Source organism: Hypanus sabinus, chromosome 14 (genome assembly GCF_030144855.1).
Source record: "Hypanus sabinus isolate sHypSab1 chromosome 14, sHypSab1.hap1, whole genome shotgun sequence".
NCBI classification, from domain to species: Eukaryota; Metazoa; Chordata; class Chondrichthyes; order Myliobatiformes; family Dasyatidae; genus Hypanus; species Hypanus sabinus.
Genome location: NC_082719.1, coordinates 78012406 through 78039529, shown reverse-complemented (window position 1 = coordinate 78039529; position 27124 = coordinate 78012406). Strand labels below are relative to the sequence as shown.

The following is a 27124-nucleotide window of genomic DNA, read 5'->3' as shown; positions in this document are numbered from 1 at the left end:
GTTTCGTTGAAACTGTCGGGTTTCTGGACACAGCGCCCGAACCTATGGTTCCAGCAAGCCGAAGCCCAATTCCACGTTCGCCAGATCACCTCAGAAGACTCCTGCTACTACTACGTGGTGAGCTCCCTCGACCAGGACACAGCGGCCCAGGTCGCGGAGTTCGTACAGTCACCCCCGGCAGACGGCAAGTACACAGAATTCAAAGCCCTGCTCCTCAGGACTTTCGGACTCTCACGGCGCAAGCGGGCTGCCCGTTTACTGCACCTGGATGGCTTGGGCGACAGACCTCCATCGGCTTTAATGAATGAGATGTTGTCTCTCGCCGACGAACACACACCCTGCCTCATGTTTGAGCAGGCATTCCTGGAGCAGCTGCCCGAGGACATACGCCTGCTGCTGTCCGACGTGGATTTCAGTGCCCCCCGGAAGGTAGCAGCCCGGGCGGACTTGCTGTGGAACGCCAAAAAGGTGAGCGGGGCGTCCATCGCACAGATCTCCCAGCCACGCTCCCGGCAGCAAACCAGTCCAGGCCCGGCCGCAGAGCCCGCCAACCCCCAGCCCAATGAACACTGGTGCTTCTACCACCAGCGGTGGGGCGCAGAAGCCCGCCGTTGTCGCCCACCCTGCAAGTTCCCGGGAAACGCCAGGGCCAGCCGCCGCTGATGGCTACGGCGGCTGGCCATCGGGATAGCCTCCTGTATGTGTGGGATAGAAGGTCGGGACGCCGGTTTTTGGTCGATACTGGGGCTGAGATCAGCGTTTTACCCCCGACGAGTTACGACACCCGCAGCAGGGCACCGGGTGCCCCCCTGAGGGCAGTGAATGGCAGCACAGTAAGGACCTATGGCACCCGTCAGGTGCAGCTACAGTTCGGCTCCAGCCAGTTCACGTGGGACTTCACACTGGCCGCCGTAGCCCAACCGCTTCTGGGTGCGGATTTTTTGCGGGCTCACAGCCTACTGGTCGACCTGCCCAGGAAGAGACTGGTACACGCCGAGACCTTTCAGACGTTCTCCCTGGGTGCAGCCCAGTTGCCAGCCCCTCACCTCGGCTCCATCACGCTGTCCGACAACGACTTCACCAGGGTCCTGGCGGATTTCCCATCGGTTCTGGCACCGCAGTTCACAGCGGCCATGCCCAGGCACGGCGTACAGCACCACATCCCAACCCAGGGACCACCCCTCCACGCCCGCGCTCGGCGGCTTCCCCCGGACAAGCTCCAACTGGCGAAGGAGGAGTTCCAGAGGATGGAGGAATTGGGGATCATCCGGCGGTCCAACAGCCCATGGGCCTCCCCCCTGCACATGGTGCCCAAAGCGACGGGGGGCTGGAGACCGTGCAGTGACTACCGCAGGCTGAACAAGGCTACCACACCGGACCGCTACCCTGTGCCGCACATTCAGGACTTTGCAGCAAACCTGCACGGCGCACAAATCTTCTCCAAGGTAGACCTCGTCCGAGGGTACCATCAAATCCCGATGCATCCTGACGACGTCCCCAAAACGGCTCTCATCACCCCGTTTGGCCTTTTCGAGTTCCTCCGCATGCCGTTCGGCCTGAAGAATGCCGCACAAACGTTCCAGCGGTTAATGGACACGGTGGGACAGGACCTGGACTTCGCGTTCATCTATTTGGATGACATCCTCATAGCCAGCAGCAGTCATCAGGAGCATCTGTCCCACCTCCGTCAACTCTGCGCCTGACTGAGTGAGTACGGTCTTACAATCAACCCCGCCAAATGCCAGTTCGGACTCGATACCATTGACTTCCTGGGCCACAGGATTACTAAAGATGGGGCAACCCCTCTGTCCGCCTCTTTCCCCAACCCACACGATCAAAGGCCTTCAGGAATTTGTAGGGATGGTCAATTTCTACCGCCGCTTCCTCCCTTCAGCTGCCCGGATCATGCACCCCCTGTTCGCCCTGATGTCGGGTCCGAGCAAGGACATTACCTGGGACGAGGAGTCCGCCGCCGCTTTCGTTCAAACGAAGGAAGCTTTGGCGAACGCCGCGATGCTAGTACATCCCAGAATGGACGCCCCTACTGCCCTCACAGTGAACGCATCAAACATGGCAGTCGGTGGGGTGCTGGAGCAACTCATCGCAGGTCGCTGGCAACCCCTGGCGTTTTTCAGCAAACACCTGCGACCACCCGAGCTCAAATACAGTGCTTTCGACCGGGAACTGTTGGCACTCTACCTGGCAATCCGGCATTTCAGGTACTTCCTAGAAGGTCGGCCCTTCACCGCGTTCACGGACCACAAACCGCTTACCTTCGCGTTTACGAAAGCGTCCGACCCCTGGTCGTCCCGCCAGCAACGCCACCTGTCCTACATCTCTGAATACACGACGGATGTCCGGCACGTCTCCGGTAAGGACAATGTCGTGGCGGATGCGCTCTCTCGCCCTACCGTTCATGCCCTTTCCCTAGGGGTAGACTTTGAGGCACTGGCAGAGGCGCAGCAGGCGGATGAGGAGATTCCGAGTTACAGGACCGCAGTCTCCGGTTTGCAGCTCCAGGACCTCCCCGTGGGCCCGGGTGAGAGGACCCTACTCTGTGACATCGCCACCGGCCAGCCCCGTCCCGTCGTCCCGACAGCCTGGCAGCGCCGCGTTTTCGACTCCATTCATAACTTGGCGCATCCCTCCATCCGGACAACTGTCCGGATGGTTTCCAGCAGGTTCGTTTGGCACGGACTCCGCAAACAGGTCAGTGAATGGGCCAAAACGTGCATGCACTGCCAGATGGCCAAGGTGCAGCGGCACACCAAAGCCCCACCGCAGCAGTTCCATCCCGCCCACCAGCGTTTCGACCACATTCATGTGGATATCGTGGGCCCCCTGCCAGTGTCGCGCGGAGCGCGTTACCTCCTGACTATCGTGGACCGGTTCACAAGATGGCCAGAGGCGGTCCCGCTCACCGACACCACCTCCGAATCTTGCGCCTGAGCCCTGATCACCACCTGGATATTTCGCTTTGGTGTACCAGTCCACATTACCTCCGACAGAGGCGCCCAGTTCACCTCCAGCCTGTGGTCAGCTATGGCCAGCCTTTTGGGGACTCAGCTGCACCACACCACTGCCTACCACCCACAGTCGAAACGGGCTAGTGGAGTGTTTCCACCGTCACCTGAAGTCGGCCCTCATGGCCCGCCTGTGAGGAGCCAACTGGGCGGACGAGCTTCCCTGGGTCCTACTCGGCATCCGCACAGCGCCCAAGGACGACCTGCACGCCTCGTCGGCCGAGTTGGTATACGGCGCGCCCCTGGTCGTCCCCGGGGAGTTCCTACCAGCCCCAAGGGGGCAAGAGGAAGATCCCGCAGCATTCCTGGGCAGACTACGCGAGAAGCTCGGTAACCTGGCCCCCATACCCACTTCACAGCATGGGCGGCACCCGACCTGCGTACCCAAAGACCTACAGAACTGTAAGCTTGTGTTTGTACGAAGGGGCGGGCATCGGCCACCGCTGCAGCGGCCATACGAGGGGCCGTTTATGGTGCTCCGGAACAACGGGTCCACGTTCGTGCTGGACGTTGGGGGGAAAGAGGAGGTTTTCACGGTGGACCGCCTCAAACCGGCCCATGTGGACCTGGCGCAACCGGCCGAGTTTCCGGCACCTTGGCGCAGAGGTGTATTGCCGGTTCTGGGGGGGGGGTTATGTGGAAACCCATTTCCTGGCACATCCGAACCGACTCATAATTAGATAGCCTACGGGGGTTTGCGAGCACAGAGCTTTGGAGCCTCTGCGCCATGGGGGGCAGGTTGAGGGAGGCTTAAAAGTGAGGCTGAAGATTTCGAATAAAGTTTTTTCCTTCGAATGCAGTTACCGACTCCGTGTCGTAATTTTAGCGCTGCGTGTAGCACACCGCTACAATTGTACATTTTTGCAACAGCTTAGATTTCACTCGATACATGCAGCCAGTCTATTTTTCTCATACTGTGTGATTCACCATGAGGTGAAATGTGACTCTTCTTACAAGGATTAGAATTAATACTTAAGCAATTATTTATTCTGCTTTGCATCTACACCTATCATAATGTAACGCCACAATATGTCTAAACTGTTTATTAAAAACTACTGCAGTAAATTGGAGGAGGCTGATTTCATTGCTGCAGCCTCAACACAAGTAAACAAACCAAAAATTTAACCAAGAGAAATATGAAAATGACAGACTGTCAAAATGGTTTTATTTCAAACTAGCTGTAGAAGTTAATCCTTAAAGGAGAGCTAATGTAAGGAGTAAAGAAATTATTTTATCCTGGTCCTGTTCGTTTGCTGCTCTTGCCACCCATATTAATTTTGCTGGTTTCAGGGAGCTGTTCTTCAGTCTTGTATTAGGGGCCGTGCTTACCATGTTCCAATCATAGTATTTGCTGCTACTTACCAACATATAATCAAATTCCTTCTTGAACACATGTTCCTAGAAGAAGTAACAAAGAGTTAGGTTGGAGGAGGTGTGATTATGACCGAGGGAACTCCTCACGCTAAATAAATTGAAAGCTGTTGTATTCAGGTTAGGCAAAATAATTTTTAAAAACATTTTAAAAAGGAATATAAACTCAGTGGCCACTGTTGATGGGCATTGAGTGTATGCATGTTCATGGTCTTCTGCTGCTGGAGTCCATCTACCTCAGGGTTTGACATGTTGTGCATTCAGAGATGCTCTTCTGCAAGCCCACTGTTGTAACATGTGGTTATTTAAGTTACTGTCACCTTCCTGTCAACTTGAACTAGTCTGGCCATTCTCCTCTGACCTCCTCAGTAACAAGGTGTTTTTTCCTGCAGGACTACTGCTTACTGGATATATTTTGTTTTTCTAAACTCTACAGACTGAAATTCACAAGAGATCAGCAGTTTATGAGATATTGAAATCACCCCATCTGGCACCAACAATCATTTCACAGTCAAAGTCTCTTGGATCGCATTTCTTTACCATTCTGACGTTTGGTCTGAACAACATCTGAACCTCTTGATCACATCTGCAAGCTTTTATGATTTTGAGTTGCTGTCACATGGCGGGCTGATTAGATATTACATTAGTGACAGATAAATGAGTGACTGAGAAGCTGGTGCAGGGGGCAGTGCTTCAGGTTCTTGGATAATTGGGATCTGTTTGGGGAAGGTATGACCTATTCAGAAGTGAAGGGTTGCACCTGAACCCAAGGGGGACCAATATTCTGACAGGCAGGTTTGTTAGAGCTGTTGGGGTGGGTTTAAACTAACATGGCAGGGGGGTGGGAACCGGAGTGAAGGGACTCAGGAAAGGACGGATGATAAAAAAGTAAAGATAGTGTGCATTTAGACTGTCAGGAAGGGCAGGCAGGTGATGGGACAGTTGCAGCCAACAGGCTGAGTATCAAATCATTAGCGATGCAGAGTCAGAAAGGACAGAAAATACAGTACTCAAGGTGTTGTATCTAAATGTGCATAGTATAAGAAATAAGGTGGGTGATCTTGTTACAATAATGCAGATTGCCTGATATAATGTTGTGGCCATTACTGAATGAATCGTGGCTGCAGGATGGTTGTAGTTGGGAGCTGAATGTCCAAAGTTACACATAATATTGGAGGGATAGGAAGGTAGGCAGAGGGTGTGGTGCGGCACTACTGTTAAAGTATGGCATCAAATCGGTAGAAAGATGTGACATAGGATCAGAAGATGTTGAATCCTTGTGGGTTGAGTTAAGAAATTGCAAGGGTAAAAGGACATTAATGGCTGTTATATACAGGCCTCCCAACAGTGGCTGGGATGTGGACCACAGGTTACAACAGGAAATAGAAAAGGCAAGTCAAAAAGGCAATGTTATGGTAGTCATGGGAAATTTTAACACGCAGGTTGATTGGGAGTTTATTGAATGCCCAAGAGATAACTTTTTAGAACAGTTTGTCGCTGAGCCTACTAGGAGATCAGCGATACCCTTTTGGGTATTAAGTTATGAACCAGAGCGATTAGGGAGCTTAACGTAAAAGAACCCTTAGGAACCAGTGATCACAATATGATTGTGTTCAACTTGGAATTTGATAGGGAGAAAGTAAAGTCTGATGTAGCAGTATTTCAGTGGAGTAAGGGAAATTACAGTGGTATGAGAGAGGAGTTGGCCAAAGTAAATTGGAAGGAGCTGCTGATAGGGATGTCAGCAGAACAGCGATGGTGTGCGTTTCTGGAGAAAATGAAGAAGGTGCAGGACATGTGTACTCTAAAAATGAAGAAATATTCAAATGGTAAAGTAGTACAACCGTAGCTGACAAGGGAAGTCAAAGTTATTGTAAAAGCAAAAGAAAGGGCATACAACAAAGCAAAATTTAGTGGGAAGATTGGGAAGTTTTAAAAAAATCTACAAAGAGCAAATAAACAATTATCAGAAGGGAAAAGATGAAATATGAAAGCAAACCAGCAAATAATATCGAAGTGGATAGTAAAAGCTTTTCAAGTATGTTAAAAATAATGGAGAAATGAGTGTATATAGGACCACTAGAAAATGAGGCAGGAGAAATAATACTGGGGGCAAGGAGATGGCTGATGAACTAAATGAGTAGTTTGCGTCAGTCTTCACTGTGGAGTTGTAGTGTGTGAAAGAAGAGAAGTGGGTGCAGTTACTGCTACAAGAGAGAAGGTGCTCAACAACTGTAAGAGTGAAAGGTACTGAAGTCACCCGGACCAGAGGAATTGCATCCTAGAGGTCTGTAAGAGGTAGTTTTGTGGTTAGAGATTGTGGTGACATTAGAAATGATCTTTTAAAAATCATTGGACTGTGGCATGGTGCCAGAGGATTGGAAATTTGCAATTGTCACTCCACTCTTTAAGAAAGGAGGAAGGCAGCAGAAAGGAATTTATAGACAAGTTAGCCTGACCTCAGTGGTTGGGAATATGTTGGAGTCAATTGTTCAGGATGAGGTGATGGAGTACTTGATGAAACAGGACAAGATAGTACAAAGTCAGCATGGTTTCCTTCAGGGAAAATCCTGCCTGATGAACCTGTGGAATTCTTTTGAGGAGATTACAAGTAGGATAGATAAAGGGGATGCAGTGGATGTTGTATATTTGGACTTTCAGAAACCCTTTGACAAAGTGCCACACTTGAGGCTGTTTACCAACTTAAGAGCCCATGATATTACAGGAAAGTTACTAACATGGTTAGACCATTAGCTGATTGGTAGGAAGCACTGAATGGGAATAAAAGGATCCTTTTCTGGTTGGCTGCCAGTGACTAGTGGTGTTCCTCAGGGGTCGGTGCTGGGACCACTTCTTATTATGCTGTATATAAATAATTTAGATGATGGAATAGATGTCTTTGTTGCCAAGTTTGCATTTGATATGGAGATTGGTGGAGAGGCAGGTAGTGTTGAGGAAACAAGTGGAATGCAGAAGGACTTAGACAGATGAGGAGGATCGGCAAGAAAGTGGCAAATGAAATACAGTGTTGGAAAATGCATGGTCATGCACTTTGATAGAAGAAATAAATGTGCTGACTATTTTCTAAACAGGGAGAGAACCCAAAAATCTGAGATGCAAAGGGACTTGGGAGTCCTTGTGCAGAACACCCTGAAGGTTAACTTGCAGACTGAATCAGAATTGAGGAAGGCAACTGCTTTGTTAACATTCATTTCAAGAGGTCTAGAATATAAGAGCAGGCATGTGATGCTGAGGCTTCACAAGGATGATTCCAGGAAAGCAACGTTTGATGGCTCTGGGTATGTACTTCTTGGAATTCAGGAGGATAGTGGAGTAGGAATCTCATTGAAACCTTTTGAATGTTGAAAGGCCTAGACACAGTGGATGTGGAAAGGATGTTTCCCATGGTGAGAGAGTCTAGGACAAGAGGGCACAGTCTCAGGACAGAGATGCGGAGACATTTCTTGAGCCAAAGGTGATGAATTTGTAGATTTTGTTGCCACTTACAGCTGTGGAGGCCAGGTCATTGGGGGTATTTAAAGTAGAGATTGATAGGTTTTTGATTGGACATGGCATCAAAGATTATGGGGAGAAGTCCGGGAACTGGGGTTGAGGAGGGGATAGAGCAAAAGGATCAGCCATGATTGAATGGCAGAGCAGACTCAATGGACTGAATGGCCTAATTCTGCTCCTATGTTTTATGGTCTTTTGGTGTACATAATGAAGTGGCCATGGAGTGTATATGTATTGCACTGAGTGTAATTTTATCTTAGTATGGAATAACATTGATGGAATCTATCATGTTAAACCAAAGCTATAACCTGACTTTTTAAAATGACCACTGAAGGCATCTGATGAGAAATTAGAAGAAATTAACAAGCACGTATAGTTTATATAAAGTGCTGCAGGTGGGAATTGAAGTTAAGAGCATGGCATTCTTTGGTGAAAAGTAAACTGTTTTATCTTGGACTAATCAAAGCAGTCCAAAGTCTACATGGTGGTTGTGCAAGTGTAAAGAGTGATATTAGAGATGAGAAGACAACTTTAAAGACTGAAGAGTTACAACAAACAGACGAATTGGGCAGAAAAGTGAGCCAATGTAAATGGAAAATTTGAGCAGAGATCCGTGAAAACACCACCACATGTAATAAAGAGTATTTTAAAATAAATGTAAAATAAAGAATGAAGGATCTTAAGAGTGGTATAATGACTTTAAAAGTGTCAGTTCACACTTTCATAGTTAGCTTTGTCTGTTGTAACAGAATTAGCTCTGAATCTGAAGGCTGTGGATTTGGGTGTATATTCAAAATACACACTGCTGTCCTTAACTGGAGGAGTAGAGTGTTACCAAAGACACTACTTTGGATGATAGTGTAAACTGTGAACTTGCCTGTTCCTGTGATGTACATCGATGTTTAGAATTGTTCAAGGAAGAGCAGGAAGTATATTCCAGTGTCATTCCGTGCTATGTTGTGAATGCTGAATGGTTGTTTAAAATGGCCATCAATGGTGCACTGAAAATCTCCTGATGCTTTGATTATATACGTGCCGTTTTTTAGCTGGGTATACACTAGCTTTAATCTCAGATTTGATCTCGGAATGGTTTAAGAGTGAGTTGAGGGTAGAGTAATGTAACAACAGGTGTGACTGTCCTTTCCAAGAAGTAGCTCTAAATAAAACAACTAATGCAATCATTCTGTGTATGCATATATTTGTAGATAAAAGGCTTGTGATAGCTGGCTTTGGGAAATGATGGCTAGCTATTTTTGCACCATATTTCAGAAAAACTCTTAAGTGGCTAAAAGAGGTTGAATGGTCTCTATTTTGATTGTTAACTCTTTGACCAACTAATGTTATAGGCATACTACATCTTCATGTCAACATACAAAAGAAAATATTCCTTTTTTTCAATGTCATTGCATGAAGTTAAGCATCTTTCTTTATTCCTCATGTCTGAATAAAACATAAATCAAAAATATCTCCATCTATTTCAATTCCACAATATCTTCCAAACAAAAATATAAAATGCATTGTTAATGAAACAGTGGGTTTTAAGTAACAATACTGTGAACAATGAGAGCTTGATTGAATGCCCAAAACTTGGTGAAGTACTCTTTTGTACCACAGGATTACAGGTGACAATTGAGTCTAATGGCTGAATAGTTGTATCTTTAAATGTCAATTTGATATTTTAATACAATTTTATTGCTCACAGAGAGGATATTTCTCAAGTCTTGCAGAAACAAGGTCTGAGGTGCTTTGAAGGAAAGCGTTAAAATGAACATACTGTACATTGTATACTCACTTTATTAAGTACATCTGTACACTTCGTTAATCCAAATGGCTAAGCAGCCACAATTATATTGCATACAGATATGCTCAAGAGGTTCAGTTGTTGTCCAGACCAAACATCAGAATGGGGAAGATATGTGATCTAAGTAGCTTGGACCATGGAATATCATGGAACTTGAACCTGGTTGATGCCAGACAAAGTGGCTCGAGTATCTTAGAAACTGCTGATCTCCTGGAATCTTTACACACGACAGTCGCTACAGAATGGTGCAAGAAACAATAAGAATATTGAGTGAGCTGCAGTTGGGTGGGCAAAAACGCCTTTTAATGAGAGAGGTCGGAGGAGAATTGGCCAGACTGGTTCAAGCTGACAGGAGGGTGATAGTAACTCAAATAACCACACATTACAATAATGGTATGCAGAATAGCTTCTCTGAATACGCAACACATCAAACCTTGAAGTGGATGAGCTACAGCAGCAAAAATCCATGAGCACACACATTTGGGAAGTACCTATAAAGTGGCCACGGAATGTATTATTGTCATTTAGAATTATGATGTCATTGGTGATTTCAAGTTACAATTTCAGTTAGAACGTAGAGCATAGAATAGTACAGCACTGGAACAGACACTTTGGCCCGCAATGTTATACAGAACCAAATAAATTGTAATCGAATGGGTAACTAAAGTAATCTCCTCTACCTGCACCGTCCATATGCTTACATTTTCCTCACAATCATACACCTTTCTGAACACTTCTTAAAAGTCTCAAATGTTTCTGCTGCTTCCAGTGCATTCCAGGCACCCACCACTCTCTGTGCAAAAACAACCTGTCACTCACACCTCCTTTGAAATTACCTCCTCTCACCTTAAATACGTGCCCTCTATTTTAAGGCATTTCAACCCTCTATAAAATATACTGTCTGTCTACTCTATATCTCCCATAATCTTATAAACCTCTATCAGATCTCCCCTCAGCCTCCACCGCTCCAGAGAAAACAACCCAAATTTGCCCTTCCACTCATTATAGCACATCCAGGCAGCATGCTAGTAAACCTCCTTTGCACCCTCTCCTTTCTATAATGGGGCCACCATAAATGTATGCAATACACCAGATGTAGCCTAACAAGAGTTTTATAAAGCTGCAACGTAAGGAGTTGACTTTTGAACTCAATGCCTCAACTAATAAAGACAAGCATGTTATATACCTTCTTAACCACCCTATCAACCTGTGAACTTGGACCCCAAAATCCCTCTGCTCCTCATCACTTTTAAGATTTTGCCTTTAACAGTGTACTGTCTCTTTACATTTGATTACCAAGGTGCAGCTTCATTTTTTTTTAAATTTGCATCTTTAAAAAGTGGAAATTATAATCTAGGTCTGCATTGAAATATATATTAGATGAGACAAGAAAGATTGCCCTTGACCGTGTCACCTAACTATTCTTTTCCATTGTGATGAGCCGATATTTCAAAACTAACAGATAATTTTAATCCAAGTAAGGTTTTCTGCAGAGCATGAGATTTAACCAACAGTAGATATATTTTGTCAAAAGAAACAGGAAATATAGGCGATTTATTTTTTTGTAGCAATGAAATTATGAAACTGTTTACCAGCAGAGACTGTGGAACGGAAAGCACAAACTCCTGTATAAAGATTAAAAGTTGTTCCAGGGAAGTGGATGAAAGTTTATTCAAAGATGAATTGGAGATAGGGAATGGACTAGAGGAGTCTATGGTCAATATATTACTGCTTTTGTATAACAAGGTTCTGTATCTAAAGTGTGTCAAAAATTAAAAGGAACTCCTCAGCAGTTAGTCTGGGGTTGTTGTTACTTAATTTACCAGGCCAATTAATTATTTGGTTATTTTCCAAAACAAATAATTTTGTATAAAAGTTCAATCTGGTTGAGTTGGATCTGGCAGTATCTTTGAATGTACTGACTACCGAGAAGCATAGAAGAAGTCCGTGGAGGGAAGACTGGTTTCCATGTTGTCCTTAGCTGTGTACACACACTGCTGTTTCTTGTGGTCGTGTGCAGAACAGTTGCAATACCAAGCAATGATGCCTCTAGCTAAGATGTTAATCAGTTAAAAATTGGTAAGGGTCAACAAGGGACATAACAAATTCCTTTAGCCTCTTGAAGAAGTAAAGGCATTGGTGAGTTTTCTTGACCGTGGTATATAAGTGGTTGGACCAGCACAGGCGGTTGGTACTGTTCACTCCTATGAACTTGAAGCTGTCAGCACTGTTAATTCAGACAGGAGCATGTGCACTGCCCCCTTCCTGAAGACAATGACCAGCTCTTCTGTTAACGTTGAGGGAAAGATTGTTACCAAGCCCTCTATCTGAAAACTTGTAAACAGAATTAGAGTAGAAGCTGTCACACAGTCATGAACATTCAGGGTAATAAGTAGGGTGCTGTGGAAGCAACCTTGTGGACCACCGGTGTTTAAAATAATCGTGCCAGAGGTGTGGCTGCCTGTCCTTACTGATTGTGGTCTGTTGGTCAGGAAGTCAAGGATTCAGTTGAAGAGGGAAGGTGTTGACTCCCAGATCTCAGAGAATTGTTGATGAATTTGCTTGGAATTAAAATTTTGAAAGCGGAGCAGCAGCCAATTAGTAACAGTAATTGGCTTTACTGTCCAGGTTCTCCAGTGAGGAGTGTAAGACCAGGGAGATGGTGTCTGCCAGAGACCTATTTCACAGTAGGCAATTTGCAGTGTATCAGGGCAATCTGGGAGGCTGGAATTAATGTGTGTCATGACCAGCCTCTCAAAGTGATTCCCTTTTAAAAGTTGCAGATTGGCTTTAACTAATGAAGATGAATTTTAATTGAAACTGGCCGCTTATAAAATACGGCTGGGCATCTGTTAACACAGTCAGACAGGTTTTGTGTCAGCTTTATTGCAAAATCATTACAACAAGCAGACAGCATGACTTTATTGTGTTCTCAGCATTGGAAGCCACAAGTGTGAATTAATTGTGCATTACAAGCACTCTTTCTGGGATTGCCCAATTTAACCTATTCTGTTATGTTTAAAATCTGACTCCGTAAAATCATAAGAGCAGAAGTAAACCATTCAGCCCACTGAGTCTGCTCTACCGTTCAATCATGGCTATTTTTCCTCTTAACTTCATAGGCCTGCCTTCTCATAACCTTTGACACCCTTACCAATTAAGTACCTTTCAACCCCTGCTTTAAATATGCCCAGTGGCTTAATCTCCAAAACAATCTGTGGCAATGAATTCCACATATTCACCACCCTCTAGCTAAAGAAGTTTGTCTTCATCTTCAGTCTAAAGGGCTTTGTTATATACTGAGGCTGGTCCTAGTCTTTCTAACTATAGGAAACATCCTCTCAACATCCACTCTCCCTAGGCCTTTCAATATTTGGCAGATTTCAATAAGATTTCCCCCCCCCCCCCACCCAATTCTTCTAAACTCTTGCGAGTCCAGGTCCAGACCATTAAACGCTGCTTATAAATTAACCCTTTCACTCCCAGGATCATTCTCCTGAACCTCATCTGAACCTTCTCCATTGCCAGCATATCCTTTCTTAGCTATGGACCCAAGATTGCTTATAATACTCTTAATGCAATCTGACCAATGCCTTATAAAGTCTCAGCATTACATCCTTAACTTTATGTTCTTGTCATCTTGAAATCAATGCTAACAGTGCACTTGCCTTCCTTACTACAGACTCGAGCTGCAACCTTTTGGGCATCCCATTTCAAAAGTACTCATCACCTTTATTCCTTTGTGACACTATATTCCACCTGCTACTTCTTTGCCCATTCTCCTAACCTGTTTGAGTCCTCCTGCAGACTCTGTTTGCTCAACACTACCTGTCCCTCCACCTATCTTTGTATCATCAATAAACTTGGCCACAAAACCTCATTTCAGTCATGCGCATCATTAACATCTAACGTGAAAATTAGTGGCCCTACCACCAATTGCTGTGGAACACTAGTCACCAATTTTCTTTCTATGACATCGTGACTTCCAGCAAACTGTTTGACGGTGGCAGAGACTACGATTGAGTCTAATCCTGTTCTTGCATGAGAACCACTCTTGTTTGTTTTCCAGCTCAGTCCCCTGAAAGTGAAACCCAACTGATTTTTCTTTAATCTCTCCCGTCTCCTAAGGAAAGGATCCTAAAGGACAATTGTAATACCAAGTTGATCATTCCAAATGAACTAATAAACTCTGCATGGTCTAGAGGTCAATATCAGGCCTTCCTAGTCAGTATGATTTAATTCTATATCAGACTGATCTAACTAATTATTTACCACAGAAGCTCATGAATTCAAGCCTTGGTGATGAGGATTACTTTGCCTGGCTTACTTGGCTTTGTAAATAATGCATTTTGTCATTTGTTTCTTTTCCTACTGTTAGGTTTAATAAACTCACACTCCAAGCTGGATCAAATGATGTTGCACAAACATGATCGTGGCCTTTCCAGTGTAACCAGAAAGAAAGCAATTTCAACTGAAAGTGTTACTGTATCAGCTCAGTCATCATCTTCCTCACCTTCACCATCTCCATCGTGTGAATCAGGTTAGTTGCTAATATTAATATGCATGTCAAGTCAAGTCACTTTTAATTTTGACTATAACTGCTGGTACAGTGCATAGTAAAAATGAGACGACGTTTTTCAGGATCATGGTGTTACATGACACAGTACAAAAAACTAGACTGAACTACGTAATTAAAAAAAACACAGAGAAAGCTACACTAGACTACAGACCTACACAGGACTGCATAAAATGGACAAAAACAGTGCAGGCATTTACAATAAATAATAAACAGGACCGTAGGGCAAGGTGTCAGTCCAGGGATTTTTGACAAGGTCCCACATGAGAGGTTCGTTCAGAAGGTTCAGACACTAGGTATCCATGGAGAGGTTATAAACTAGATTCAAAATTGGCTGTATGGGAGAAGACAGAGAGTGGTAGTGGATGATTGCTTCTCAGACTGGAGGCCTGTGACTAGTGGTGTGCCTCAGGGATCTGTGCTGGGTCCATTGTTGTTTGTTGTCTGTATCAATGATCGAGATGATAATGTGGTAAATTGGATCAGCAATTTGCTGATAACACTAAGATTGGAGGTGTTATGGACAGCGAGGAAGGCTTTCAAAGCTTGCAGAGGGATCTGGACCAACTGGAAAAATAGGCCAGAAAATGGCAGATGGAATTTAATGCAGGCAAGTGTGAAATTTTGCATTTTGGAATGACAAATCAAGGTAGGACATACACAGTAAATGGTAGGGCACTGAGGAGTGCAGAAGAACAAAGGGATCTGGGAGTTCAGATGCATAATTCCCTGAAAGTGGCGTCACAGGTAGACAGGGTTGTAAAGAAAGCTTTTGGCATCCTGGCATTCATTAATCAAAGAATTGAGTATAGGAGTTGGGATGTTATGGTGAGGTTGTATAAGACATTGGTGAGGCCACATTTGGAGTATTGTGTGCAGTTCTGGACACCTAACTATAGGAAGGATATCAGTAAAATTGAAAGAGTGCAGAGAAGACAGACATACTGTATTGATCCCGAGGGAAATTGGGTTTTGTTACAGCTGCACCAACCAAGAATAGTGTAGAAGTATAGCAATATAAAACCATAAATAATTAAATAATAATAAGTTAATTATGCCAAGTGGAAATAAGTCCAGGACCAGCCTATTGGCTCAGGGCGTCTGACACTCTGAGGGAGGAGTTGTAAAGTTTGATGGCCACAGGCAGGAATGACTTCCTATGATGCTCAGTGTTACATCTCAGTGGAATGAGTCTCTTTCTGAATGTACTCCTGTGCCTAACGAGTACGTTATGGAGTAGATGGGATTCATTGTCCAAGATGGCATGCAACTCGGACAGCATCCTCTTTTCAGACACCACCGTCAGAGAGTCCAGTTCCACCCCCACAACATCACTGGCTTTACGAATGAGTTTGTTCATTCTGTTGGTGTCTGCTACCCTCAGCCTGCTGCCCCAGCACACAACAGCAAACATGATAGCACTGGCCACCACAGACTCGTAGAACATCCTCAGCATCATTCAGCAGATGTTAAAGGACTTCAGTCTCCTCAGGAAGTAGAGACGGCTCTGACCCTTCTTGTAGACAGCCTCAGTGTTCTTTGACCAGTCCAGTTTATTGTCAATTCGTAATCCCAGGTATTTGTAATCCTCCAACATGTCCACACTGACCCCTTGGATGGAATCAGGGGTCACCGGTGCCTTAGCCCTCCTCAGGCCCACCACCAGCTCCTTAGTCTTTTTACATTAAGCTGCAGATGATTCTGCTCGCACCATGTGACAAAGTTTCCCACCGTAGCCCTATACTCAGCCTCATCTCCCTTGCTGATGCATCCAACTATGGCAGAGTCATCAGAAAACTTCTGAAGATGGCAAGACTCTGTGTTGTAGTTGAAGTCCGAGGTGTAGATGGTGAAGAGAAAGGGAGACAGGACAGTCCCCTGTGGAACCCCAGTGCTGCTGACCACTCTGTCTGACACACAGTGTTGCAAGTGCACGTACTGTGGTCTGCCAGTCAGGTAATCAATAATCCATGACACCAGGGAAGCATCCACCTGCATCACTGTCAGCTTCTCACCCCGCAGAGCAGGGTGGATGGTGCTGAACGCACTGGAGAAGTCAAGAAACATGACCCTACTAGGATGTTGCCGGGTCTTCAGGAGTTGAGTTACAGGGAAAGATTGAACAGGTTAGGACTTTATTCCTTGGAGCATAGAAGAATGAGGAAGGATTTGATAGAGGTATATAAAATTATGAGTGGTATAGACAGAGTAAATGCGAATAGGCTCTTTCCACATAGATTAAGAGAGATAAATACGAGAGGTATGTTCTGGATGGTTAAAGCGTTGATATCGCGATCTTCAGACAGTGCCTCTTCAAGATGTCCTCAGTGGTGGGAGTTTTGTGCTCCTGATGGAGCTGGCTGAGTTACAACCCTTGCAGCCTTTTATGATCTTGTGCTTTGGAGCCTTTGTATCAGGCTGTGATAAAACCAGTCAGAATGCTCTCCACTGTACATCTTTAGAAATTTGCTGGTCTTTGGTGACACACCGAATCTCAAACTCTTAATGAAGCAGAGCTGCCTGTGTGCCTGTTTCCGATTGTATCAGTGTGTTGGGCCCAGGATGGATGCTCTGTAGTGTTGATGTCTAAGAACCTGAAGCTCATCACCCTTTGACACCTACTCAAGCCTACTGACACCTCAACTGAGGATTGGTGTGTGCTCTTTCGACTGCCTCTAAAGTCCACACAATCAATTCCTTGGCTTTACTGAGTGCAAAGTTGTTGTGACACCATTCAACCAACCAATCTATCTCAGTCCTCTACACCTCCCCACTGCTGTCTAAGATTTTGCCAGCAACAGTGATGTCATCTTTAAATTTCTAGATGGTGTTTGTGCAACGACTAGCCACACAGGCACGAGTGTAAAGAGCAGAGCAGCGGGCTAATCACACATTCTTGTGGTGCACCTATCTTGACTAAGAGCAACTCTAAAAATTTACAGCTGAACAAAATGAGTGCTGCTTCTCATTTTCAATATTGGTTGAGTGATTAGGTTCATTTGCTTTGGACTTGGTTTATGCCTCCTAAATTTCTCCATATATTGTAAAGGGTGGCAGTTTCATACGTGTACCTTAGAAATGGCACGGGAATCTATTTTTCATTGCCTATCCAGGTTATTGATGTCCATAGTGCACCTGATATTTCTATGGTGACGTGTGACTACTTGGCTCATTAATCCTAAAATCAAGCCCAATACCACTTCATACCAATGTCATGGTGCTTTCAGCAATACAAAGTTTCTGAATCTTATTTCATGTATTCCTTTTAAGAACATGTACTGGGACAATATTAGTGTGAAATATTTCTCGTGGGATATTCCCCCAACCATACTATTTTGTATTGACTAACAGAGCCCTGTAGACTGGATAGATGCTAACAAGAGAAAACTGCAGAGGCTGGAATTCCAAGTAACACACAGAAAATGCTGGAGGAGGTCAGCAGGCCAGGCTGCATCTATGGAAAAGAATACAGTTGATGTTTTGGGCCAAGGGTCTAGACCTGAAAGGTTGACTGTACTCTTTTCCATAAATAGATACTGTTCGCTCTTTCTAGTTCATGGATCAACAAGCTCCTTCTCCTTCAACACCATTGTTTACCCAAAAGCTATCAAGGTCCAATGTGCCCCATGAAACTGTTAATCATTTCATTCAATCCATTTTTGTATCAAGTCAGTGCAAGCCCTTGCACTTAATAGACTGAATGGGGTAAATAGTTCTTCTCCAGTCTCAGTTAAATGAACATGGTGGGATTTAAATAGTCTGTAGATTTTTTAATAGAATATTCCAGCCATGTTTTGAAATTTGATTAAATAGAAATCTTTTATTGATAGAGTTTTCGTAAATTCTGGACTACCAAGCACGTCCGAACCAATGGTGTGTGTTTAGTATTACAAATTTAGAAAACATGGTGTTCCATTTGTACACAGATCTACACAAAAATTGCAGGAAAGTATCATATTAACTGAGGTATCAGCGTTGAACAGAGAATCAAGTTTTTTTTTTAAGATTCTCGCTAAATTTGTTTCTACAACAGTGCAAATGAAGCCTGAGTCTAATGACTGAACTCCACTAGTATCAGAAAAATGTAGAGCAAGCCCTCAGCTCATTTTACAGCATGGATAATTAATATGTCTTTTTTTAAATAAAGGGGCAGGGTTTTTTTAATGGAGATGTCAGGATATATGCACAGACACGAGAATTTTAATATTAACAAAAATGTGATCAGAATATAGGAAATTTGAAATGGGGTGTGAATAAACACATCCTAGTTCAATTATCTGTTCTCTTTAATCATGCTTCATGTAAAATTACATTTGCCTCACCATGGGTGATGTCATGAGAGACTGGCTTTTACTTCCTAAAAAAAAAGATCAGAGGGTCTCAAACATCTGATGGCATATTTGTTTATGGATGAAATTCCATGGTGCATTTAAAAAGCAAAGCTTTTATTTTCAGATTTTAAAAATGTTGACATGTAAGCTTGTCTGTTCCCTTGAGACTTTCAAAATGATGCCTCCGTATTCCCTAGGCAGGCTACCAAGTGTGTACTTTAGCCTTCAGGTTCGATGTTCAGTGTTCTTGCATTTAGATCTGTGAAAGATGGTTTCATTTGAATTACAGAATTCCTGTCCAAACCATTCCTCTGCAATCCATGTGTCAAAATAATAAACATAAAACTCAAGAAAATGTCTAAAAGAGAAAATGGAAAGCTTCTGAGAATTTCCTGTCATTAGTAAAAGGCTCCTTTGAAAAAGGAGCCTTTTTTTTGTTCAAAAAGAATCTTTTTTTTTGCGGAAGGAAAAGGATCTACAAGTGAACCCAGCTGTTCAGTGAAACTTGCAGTGTCGGTGGGTCTCCGAAGGCATTCTTAGACTTTAATAATAGCAATTAAGCGGGACTGAAACATGACCTGCTTTAGACTAAAGTGACTGCATTCCTGTATTTTCAAATGATATATATGCTGAAAGCGATCCTTACAACTTTCTGAAAATATTATTTAATTATCGTTGTAAAGAAATCTTGCAATATTAGTTCTTTGAGATTTTTATGCATGCATTTAAAACAAATTTTTTTGACAGTGCCTTAAAGACGTATGGTTCTTGAAGACCCATTTTTTACCACCCACACATATGAAAAAGTGTGTGTTTTATAAAGTAACATTGATCATTGCAACATACACAGATTTTCTACTGGAAGCATTTTAGCATCATCAGAAGTAACTGTAATACTAACTGATCTAAATGACTAGTCATAAAATTACTCCATTGCTTTATGACCACCTAGCAATTATGCAGAGCACTTGAATTTAAGTTCTCAGCATTTCAGTTTGAATAAATACTATATAAAGATAGGCAAGCAATACTGTTTGTATCATCCATCCTAAACTTTGCAATTAAGGGATTCAACTGCATTTTGAATAGCAATATAATTTTGACTTTACAGCTCTTTCTGATAAAATATTTAAATCAGTTACCATAACTTTGATTAAAATGTGATTTATCCTGATAACTATTCTAAACCTACATTACACTTATTCAAATTTCAGATTGGCTTATCAAAACTATTTACTCATTTTGATCGTGCTCTCAGTGAGATCACTCACCTGTACGCAGTTTGTCGTTTGAAATAGGTTTCCAGATAAAATAATGAAAGATTATGAGTTATTTATGTAAATGTTGATATGGTAGGATTTTTCTGCTTGCAATGACCGTGTTGTGGAATGGCATCTTATGTCCATAACAATCTTAAAATGATGGCATCTTTCCCCTTAATTCTTTTAGAGACACTGCAAGGTATATTTGGGCAATGTAATGATAGATAGATAGATAGATAGATACTTTATTCATCCCCAAGGGGAAATTCAAACGTTTTTCCAGTGTCCCATACACTTATTGTAGCAAAACTAATTACCTACAGTATTTAATTCAGTATAAATGTGATATGCATCTAAAATCACCCTCCCAAAAAGCATTAATAAATAGCTTTTAAAAAGTTCTTAAATAGTTTACTAAAGTGCATTGAGTGGTAACTTAAGCTCAGTCCTAACCCCGGCACTTTAACATGTCTTGCCCCTGGTGGTTGAATTGTAGAGCCGAATGGCGTTGGGGAGTAATGATCTCTTCATCCTGTCTGAGGAGCATTGCATTGACAGCAACCTGCCGCTGAAGCTGCTTCTCTGTCTCTGGATGGTGCTGTGCAGAGGATGTTCAGGGTTTTCCATGATTGACCGTAGCCTACTCAGCGCCCTCTGCTCTGCCACCGATGTCATACTCTCCAGTTCTGTGCCCACGACAGAGCCCGCCTTCCTTACCAGCTTATTAAGACGTGAGGCGTCCCTCTTCTTAATGCTGCCTCCCCAGCACGCCACCACAAAGAAGAGCGCGCTCTCCACAACTGACCGATAGAACATCTCACTACAAACACTGTGCGCTGTGATGAACAACTATGGAGAATCTTTACTTGGGTATTATTTTACGAAGGCATTGTTTTAATACAGGTATCATTGTTCAGGCTATCAGCAGGTTTAACAACAACTAATTTCCAAATGAAGATTAAGTTTTAATATTAAAATAAAAGAGATAGAATATTAGTACTATCATTGAAAATAATTAAACATTTTCAAATATATTTGCAATAAATGTGGCATATTATCTAAGGCCAGGAATTAATATTTGCTAATGAAGGTGTTTTGTAAAATGCCCTATAATTGACTTAACTCAATGTAATACTGCATCTTTGCATCAGGATACATGTATGATTTATTATAGTACATATTGTGCACTGGTACTGGCTGTTAAATGTATCTTTAAATCATTTTAACACTAATGTAGCATTGAACGGTGTATAATTCCATGCTGGTAATTAAATTATTGTCTACATCTGGTGATTATAATGATTCCCTGTGATCTCTCCATTTAGTTCAAAGTCCTACTTCTTCACCCAGGAGAAAGCTGAAGAGGAGGGAAATTGAAGCTATTCAATGTGAGGTCAGGAAGATGTGCAATTATGACAAAATTCTTGCAACGAAAAAGAACTTGGACCATGTCAACAAGATCCTGAAAGCCAAAAGATTGCAAAGACAGTCAAAAACTGGCAATAACATAGTAAAAAAGAGGAGAGGCCGTCCGAGGAAGCACCCTTTGCCGCTTGATGAAGACTTAACAGACCAGATGCCAGTACTGGAGAAGTGTGTGGATCTTCCCAGTAAACGAGGTCTGAGGTACAATTTAGCCCCTGAAATGCTGGCTGCAGCCAGTCAGGACACAATCAAGGACACAATTGAAGCTGTAATATGCATGGCACAGCAACAGCAGCCGAAGTCAGATAAAGGCACCAAAAGAAAGCAGAAAGAGGAAATTGGGCAAAATGTGAAGAGACATAGAAAGTCCAAAGAAACTGAAAAAGAGGCAATCACCACAAGTTCTAAAAGGTACAACAGTTTGAACATCTCTGCCACCAGCTACCAGTCAACAGCCATCAATCACTGAAACCTTCCTGCACTTTAATATTACTTGGTGAATGAGAAGGGAATGACTAAGATTCAGATATTGGAAAATTTTTAAATGATAACCATTTTCTCACACAATCCACCGTATGAAAGGGATGGCCTCTTCCAGCATTCACTGCGTTCTTTATAAATACCAGACTCCACTGTCAACATCTGGTGTTTCGATATGTCAGTTCAGTTTCACTATTTTGTACAAACATTCCTTCTCCCTGTTTACCGCGCTCTATCCACGGACCCATTATTTGCAAAGTGAGCAACGTGTAATGGTGTTTTAAAGGGTAAGCTAGTGCAAGTACAGTACTTTTGGCAGCCTTTTAGAAGAATGTATTAATGAAATGTTCCTTGGGAAGGCAGGCAAAAATAACATTACGCTTGCAACTGTGTTTCTTATATACTGGATTTATAATCAATATATGCTAGTTGATTAAAGGAGAAAGAAAGAAATTTTAAAATATTCTTGCCGACATTCAGGCAATACTGTACTCACAGAGCCTTAAATGCAAAAGTGTTATCCATGTAAAGCACTTTCTGCGTCAGTTCAACATATGCTCTTGAAAACTCAGCAGAAATAAAAGAAAAGTCATAAAGGAATTTCCAATCAATAAATGTCCCAAGTTTTTTTACGTGTTGAAAATAAATGTCCCTGCCTTGATGGACAACCCTGTCAAAAAGTGACATTAATCAGAATCTAAAAGAGGTCCATAGCACAAAATAGATTCAGCCTGAACTTCTCAAGGGATTTGCTGGATCTATTATTGCCACCTAGACTTTTATCACTGGGCTCTTCCTTTGAGAAGCAATATCATACAAAGCAGTGAACATAGAACAGTGCAGCACAGTACAGGCCATTCGGCCCATGATGTTGTGCCAACCTTTTAACAGTGAAAACAAATTCAAAATATTCTTTCAATAGAGAGATTTGTATCTGATCCCTCCCCCCAAAGAAATAATTGATTTCCGACTCTCGCACTTGCCCCTAAAATCTTTGAGCAATTATTTTCACAAGTGACTTTCTGTAAAGGTAGGAATTGATGTTGTAATCTAGATCATTTAAAAGTATAACATTGTGTGCCCTCTTGTATGGCCTTACAGTTTTCCAAAGTAAATAGATGTTAACAAAAAAAATTAAAATATATTTTTTCTGCAATTATCTAAGTTTCACATCAAATTTATTCATGCAATATTTAAGAGACTGTTCTCCAAAATTATAAAATGTCCCTGATTTGCCCACAATATTACTTTAAAATTAACTCTCACCTCTGAACACACAAAATAGAAACATCCAAAATACACAAAGAACATGTTGAATATTTTCCATAACAAACAGAACTGTCACCAGCTGAAATCTATACAATGGATATCATAGATATCGTTTTTACCTGTTCATTCTTAGCAAATGGTAATCCCCATCCGCCAGTTGTCCTTTCAAAATCAATCACTAGTGAAGAAAATATTCTGCTGCAAAGGGACATTTCTTTTAATCATGTCCTAGTTAACAGTGTCAGTGTAAATCACAATTTCCTAAATTATTGTATGCAAATAATCAGATACTTAATATCAAAGAAATGGATGCTTATCCCCAGAGTAACGGTTGTCTTGTATCCTGGTAATCGTGTTTTTTTATATTTCTTTATGAAAACTGGATGAAAAACTAACCTTAAGCTTTTGAATTTCTGTATTTAATTTCCCCTTATGCAAAAAGAAATTAAGTGTTCTTATGATGATAATCCAAAACATATTTTCAATTATTTTTAAAAATGAATAATTGTGACTGCAGTTAATATTTAGGCAAAATGTTTATATCATGACAGCCTTAATTCAGTCAAAAACAATAACCTGTTGTATATAATGTAATTACACATCTTTGACCTGCATGGGTTCAAACTGTCTGAATCATCTTGTCTGTGTAATTGTCATTTTAACTGTTTTTCAATCAACTTTAACCATTGATTTTGATGCCAAACAATTGTTTTAATGCATCTGGGGTTTGGGAATGGGGCTAATTGAAGTTGGGGGTGGAGGGGGTGGGGAGGGATGAAATTCATATATTCTACAATATACAAGTTTTAAAAGTAACCCTTGCCTTTAAAATTTGGTACTTGGTGTCACAGAAGCAAAACCATTAAAATGACAATGACATAATTGTTTAAAATGGACCACAGCATTGACAAAATTTTATCAGCATGGAGGTACAGTAAATTTTGGGTCTGATATAGCACGGTATTGTGCTGATGTGAAATAATGTATTGTAGCATATCTAGTGAAAAGCCTGCCAAGGTTGCAACACTAAAACAATACAGAGACATTGAAAGAACTGCCAAATGTTCTACACGGGTGTCCTAGTCAAATCCCAGTGTTTTGTTTTTACTCTGGCTTTTATTTAGGAAGAAGAGCAATTTTTTGCCGAAAGTTGATAAGACTACAAATGAAGTTACAAAAAAAAATGTACCTTTAAACATGGGGCACAAGATCCTTTTACATAGTGCTGGCTTATTTTAGTCTGTATTCATAGTGTTTTTAAACCTTTTTTAGAGTGTATTTGCATGTTATTATACTTGACTGTATGTACACATATTTTAGACAAATATTATATTTGTATTCTAATTAAACATAGAGCAAACTTGTACATTGTTGTTTGAAATGTTTTTTGTAACGGTTTTTATTCATGAAGCATTTTTGTACATTGAATAGATATGAACTGCTGTTGATTGGCGCTGATGTATTTGGCATGCTGATTGTCATGCTTCTACATATAGTTGTTGGTTTTTAAAACTTTTTTTCCGAGAGAAGCTCATTGTTTTGCTGCCGAAATCAGGTTAGCAATAGAGCACTTACTGAAAAGTAATCTGTTCATATGTTATTCATTGTGTGAAAATAAAGAAACTTAATCAAAACCAACAACCAGTACTGAAAATGTCATCTTTGTCTATATGGCTTGATTTGCTTTTGCACATTATGGAAAAGTTGCTACGTCTCCTGGAAGAACCCCCAGCTCTTTTTACACATAAAGGACCAACTAACTGGTCATCTCTTGCTACAGTACAAGTAAATAAAGTAATATCCTCAGTCCCATTTCAATAAATGAAATGTCTTCTGTATCACATCTATGCCAATCTATCCAATTTATTATAGGAACAGCCAACAAATATACTGAGCGTCAGGACAAACATTGATTTATGTCAAAGGCTTGCTTAATTATTTTTTTAATGCATTTTTTTTTAAGTTACACACGGAAATATTTTCATCATCCTTAATACCACACTGCATTCAGGACTGAATTGTTGAGAATATGCTCGTGCACTTGGTAAGATTGACTTCTCCACATTTATGGATACTGCCCCCAGAAATGCAACTTCTTAAAAATTCCAGGATACTATATCCACTTATGAAATATAGAGGAAATATAGAGGAAGAATGATCGGAGAGATTTTGACCCATGCTATGTTATAACTTCAGAACAATCCAAGAATATCGTGGTGGCTTGTTTACTTCAAGTGAACACAGGTCAGTAATCTAATAGAACCTTTCATTCCTTTAAATGTTTACAGGACAGAATAATTGCAGCTGAACTGATATCTACAAAAGAAAACTGTATAAAATTCTATCTGTTGAACAGTATGTGAGGTTTACAAAAGAGGGTAATAAAATCGTTCTTACTTGAATATGTTTCTGGATTTTCTAAATACATTTTATAATCTTGAGAAATTAATATATTTGAAAAGTATCTTATTTGGTTACATAATAATGTGAAGTTTATAACTAACCAGTCATCAATTGCTGCTTAATGTTAACAGATTTGGATTGAGCAAATCTTCTAAAACATTTTGATTTTGTTTTTATCTTCATTTAAAAAGCAACCTGGAATGTGACTGCTGGGTTTAAATGGGATACCGGAAATGACAGCTTCTTGATAATTTTGATTACCAAAATCATTAGAATAGCCTACCATTTTAGCAGCTTGTTAAACAACAGGTAGAACCAAATGAATCTAACAGGGCATCTAGCCTGTGTTGTCCACATCATCCAAAAGTGTTTTCCGGAGTGATACTAGTTCCAGATCACAGCCTCTAATTTTCATATGGGCTCCTCCAGGTAACTGAAATGTGTTGAGGACTACAGTCTCTGCCACCCTTGCAGGTGATAGGTCCAGATCTCCGTCAGCTACTGAGTGAGAAACTTCTTCCACTTCCTCTGTAGTCATTCCATAATCCCCCAACTCACGATTTATTTAGAGATACGGCATGGTAACAGCCCCTTTCAGCCCAACAAGCCCATACCACCCAGTTACGTCCATGTGCACAATTAATCTACTAACTCGTATATTGTTGGAATGTGGGAGGAAACCAGGGCACCCAGGTGAAAACCACATGGTGACAAGGAAAATATGCAAACTCCTTACAGGCAGTAATGGAGTTGAACCCGGGTCACCAGCAGTGGTGCAGTGCTAGCCAGAGTGCGTCCAGCGCATCTTTAAGGAAAAAGCTGAATTAAACAAGCTAATTAATTAGGTGCTGGCCTGGATGATTTGAGTATCTCAGAAACTGCTGATCTCCTGGGATTTTTACGCACAACAGACCTTGGAGTTTACAAAGAATGGTGCCAAAAACAAAAAAAAAATCCAGCGAGTGGATTCAACAAGATGTTTTTGCTCACAGAACAGCCGCTCGCTGGATGTTTTTTTGTCTTTAGCACCATTCTTTGTAAACTCCAGAGTCTGTTGTGCGTAAAAGTCCCAGCAGATCAGCAGTTTCTGAGATACTCAAATCACCCTGGGTGGCACCTAATTAATTAGCTTGTTTATTTCGACTTTTTTCTTAAAGATGTGCTGGGTGCGCTCCAGCTAGTACTGCACTCTGGTCACCAGTGTTGTAATAAGGTTACCCTAACCATGCTGCCCCAGATTAGAGTGCTCTAGTGTATAGGAAATTTAAATCCTTCCCACCCATTTCTCCAGGACTCCGATTTTTAAAGATCCTTCTCTGCTTCTTCTGTTCCAAAGATAACAAATTACTTGCTTTTCATTTGTTCAGAACTCCTATTGTTTCAACATCTGGCTCACAGGGATATGTTAATCATATTTTAGACTTACTAGGCCCATTTCTGGATTTCTTTAAACTTACTACAAGTTAAATGGAGGTGGGGTGGGAAGTTGGGTTACTCGTAGAGGAGTTTAAAGGGTCAGCAAACATCATGAGCCATAGGGCCTGTACTATGCTGTACATTGAATGAAATGAAACAGAGGGCTCTGTGGGAGGGAAGGATGAGATTGATATTGGAGTAGGTTAAAAGGCGGGCACAACTTTGTAGGCCAAAGGATCTGTGCTGTACTGTTC

At 41.9% G+C, this 27124-nt stretch overlaps 1 protein-coding gene across 3 annotated transcripts in view; it reads left to right on the top strand.

The window, feature by feature from the left end:
• The window catches only part of setbp1 (SET binding protein 1), a 272599-nt gene extending 248026 nt beyond the window's left edge, over positions 1-24573 (top strand). For all 3 annotated transcript variants that reach the window (XM_059989489.1, XM_059989490.1, XM_059989491.1), the window contains exons 4-5: positions 14087-14248; positions 21203-24573. In XM_059989489.1, the coding sequence (XP_059845472.1) occupies positions 14087-14248; positions 21203-21771 (731 nt within the window). In that variant the 3' untranslated portion in view covers positions 21772-24573. The remainder of the gene's footprint in view (positions 1-14086; positions 14249-21202) is intronic.
• The last annotated feature ends 2551 nt before the right edge of the window (positions 24574-27124 follow it).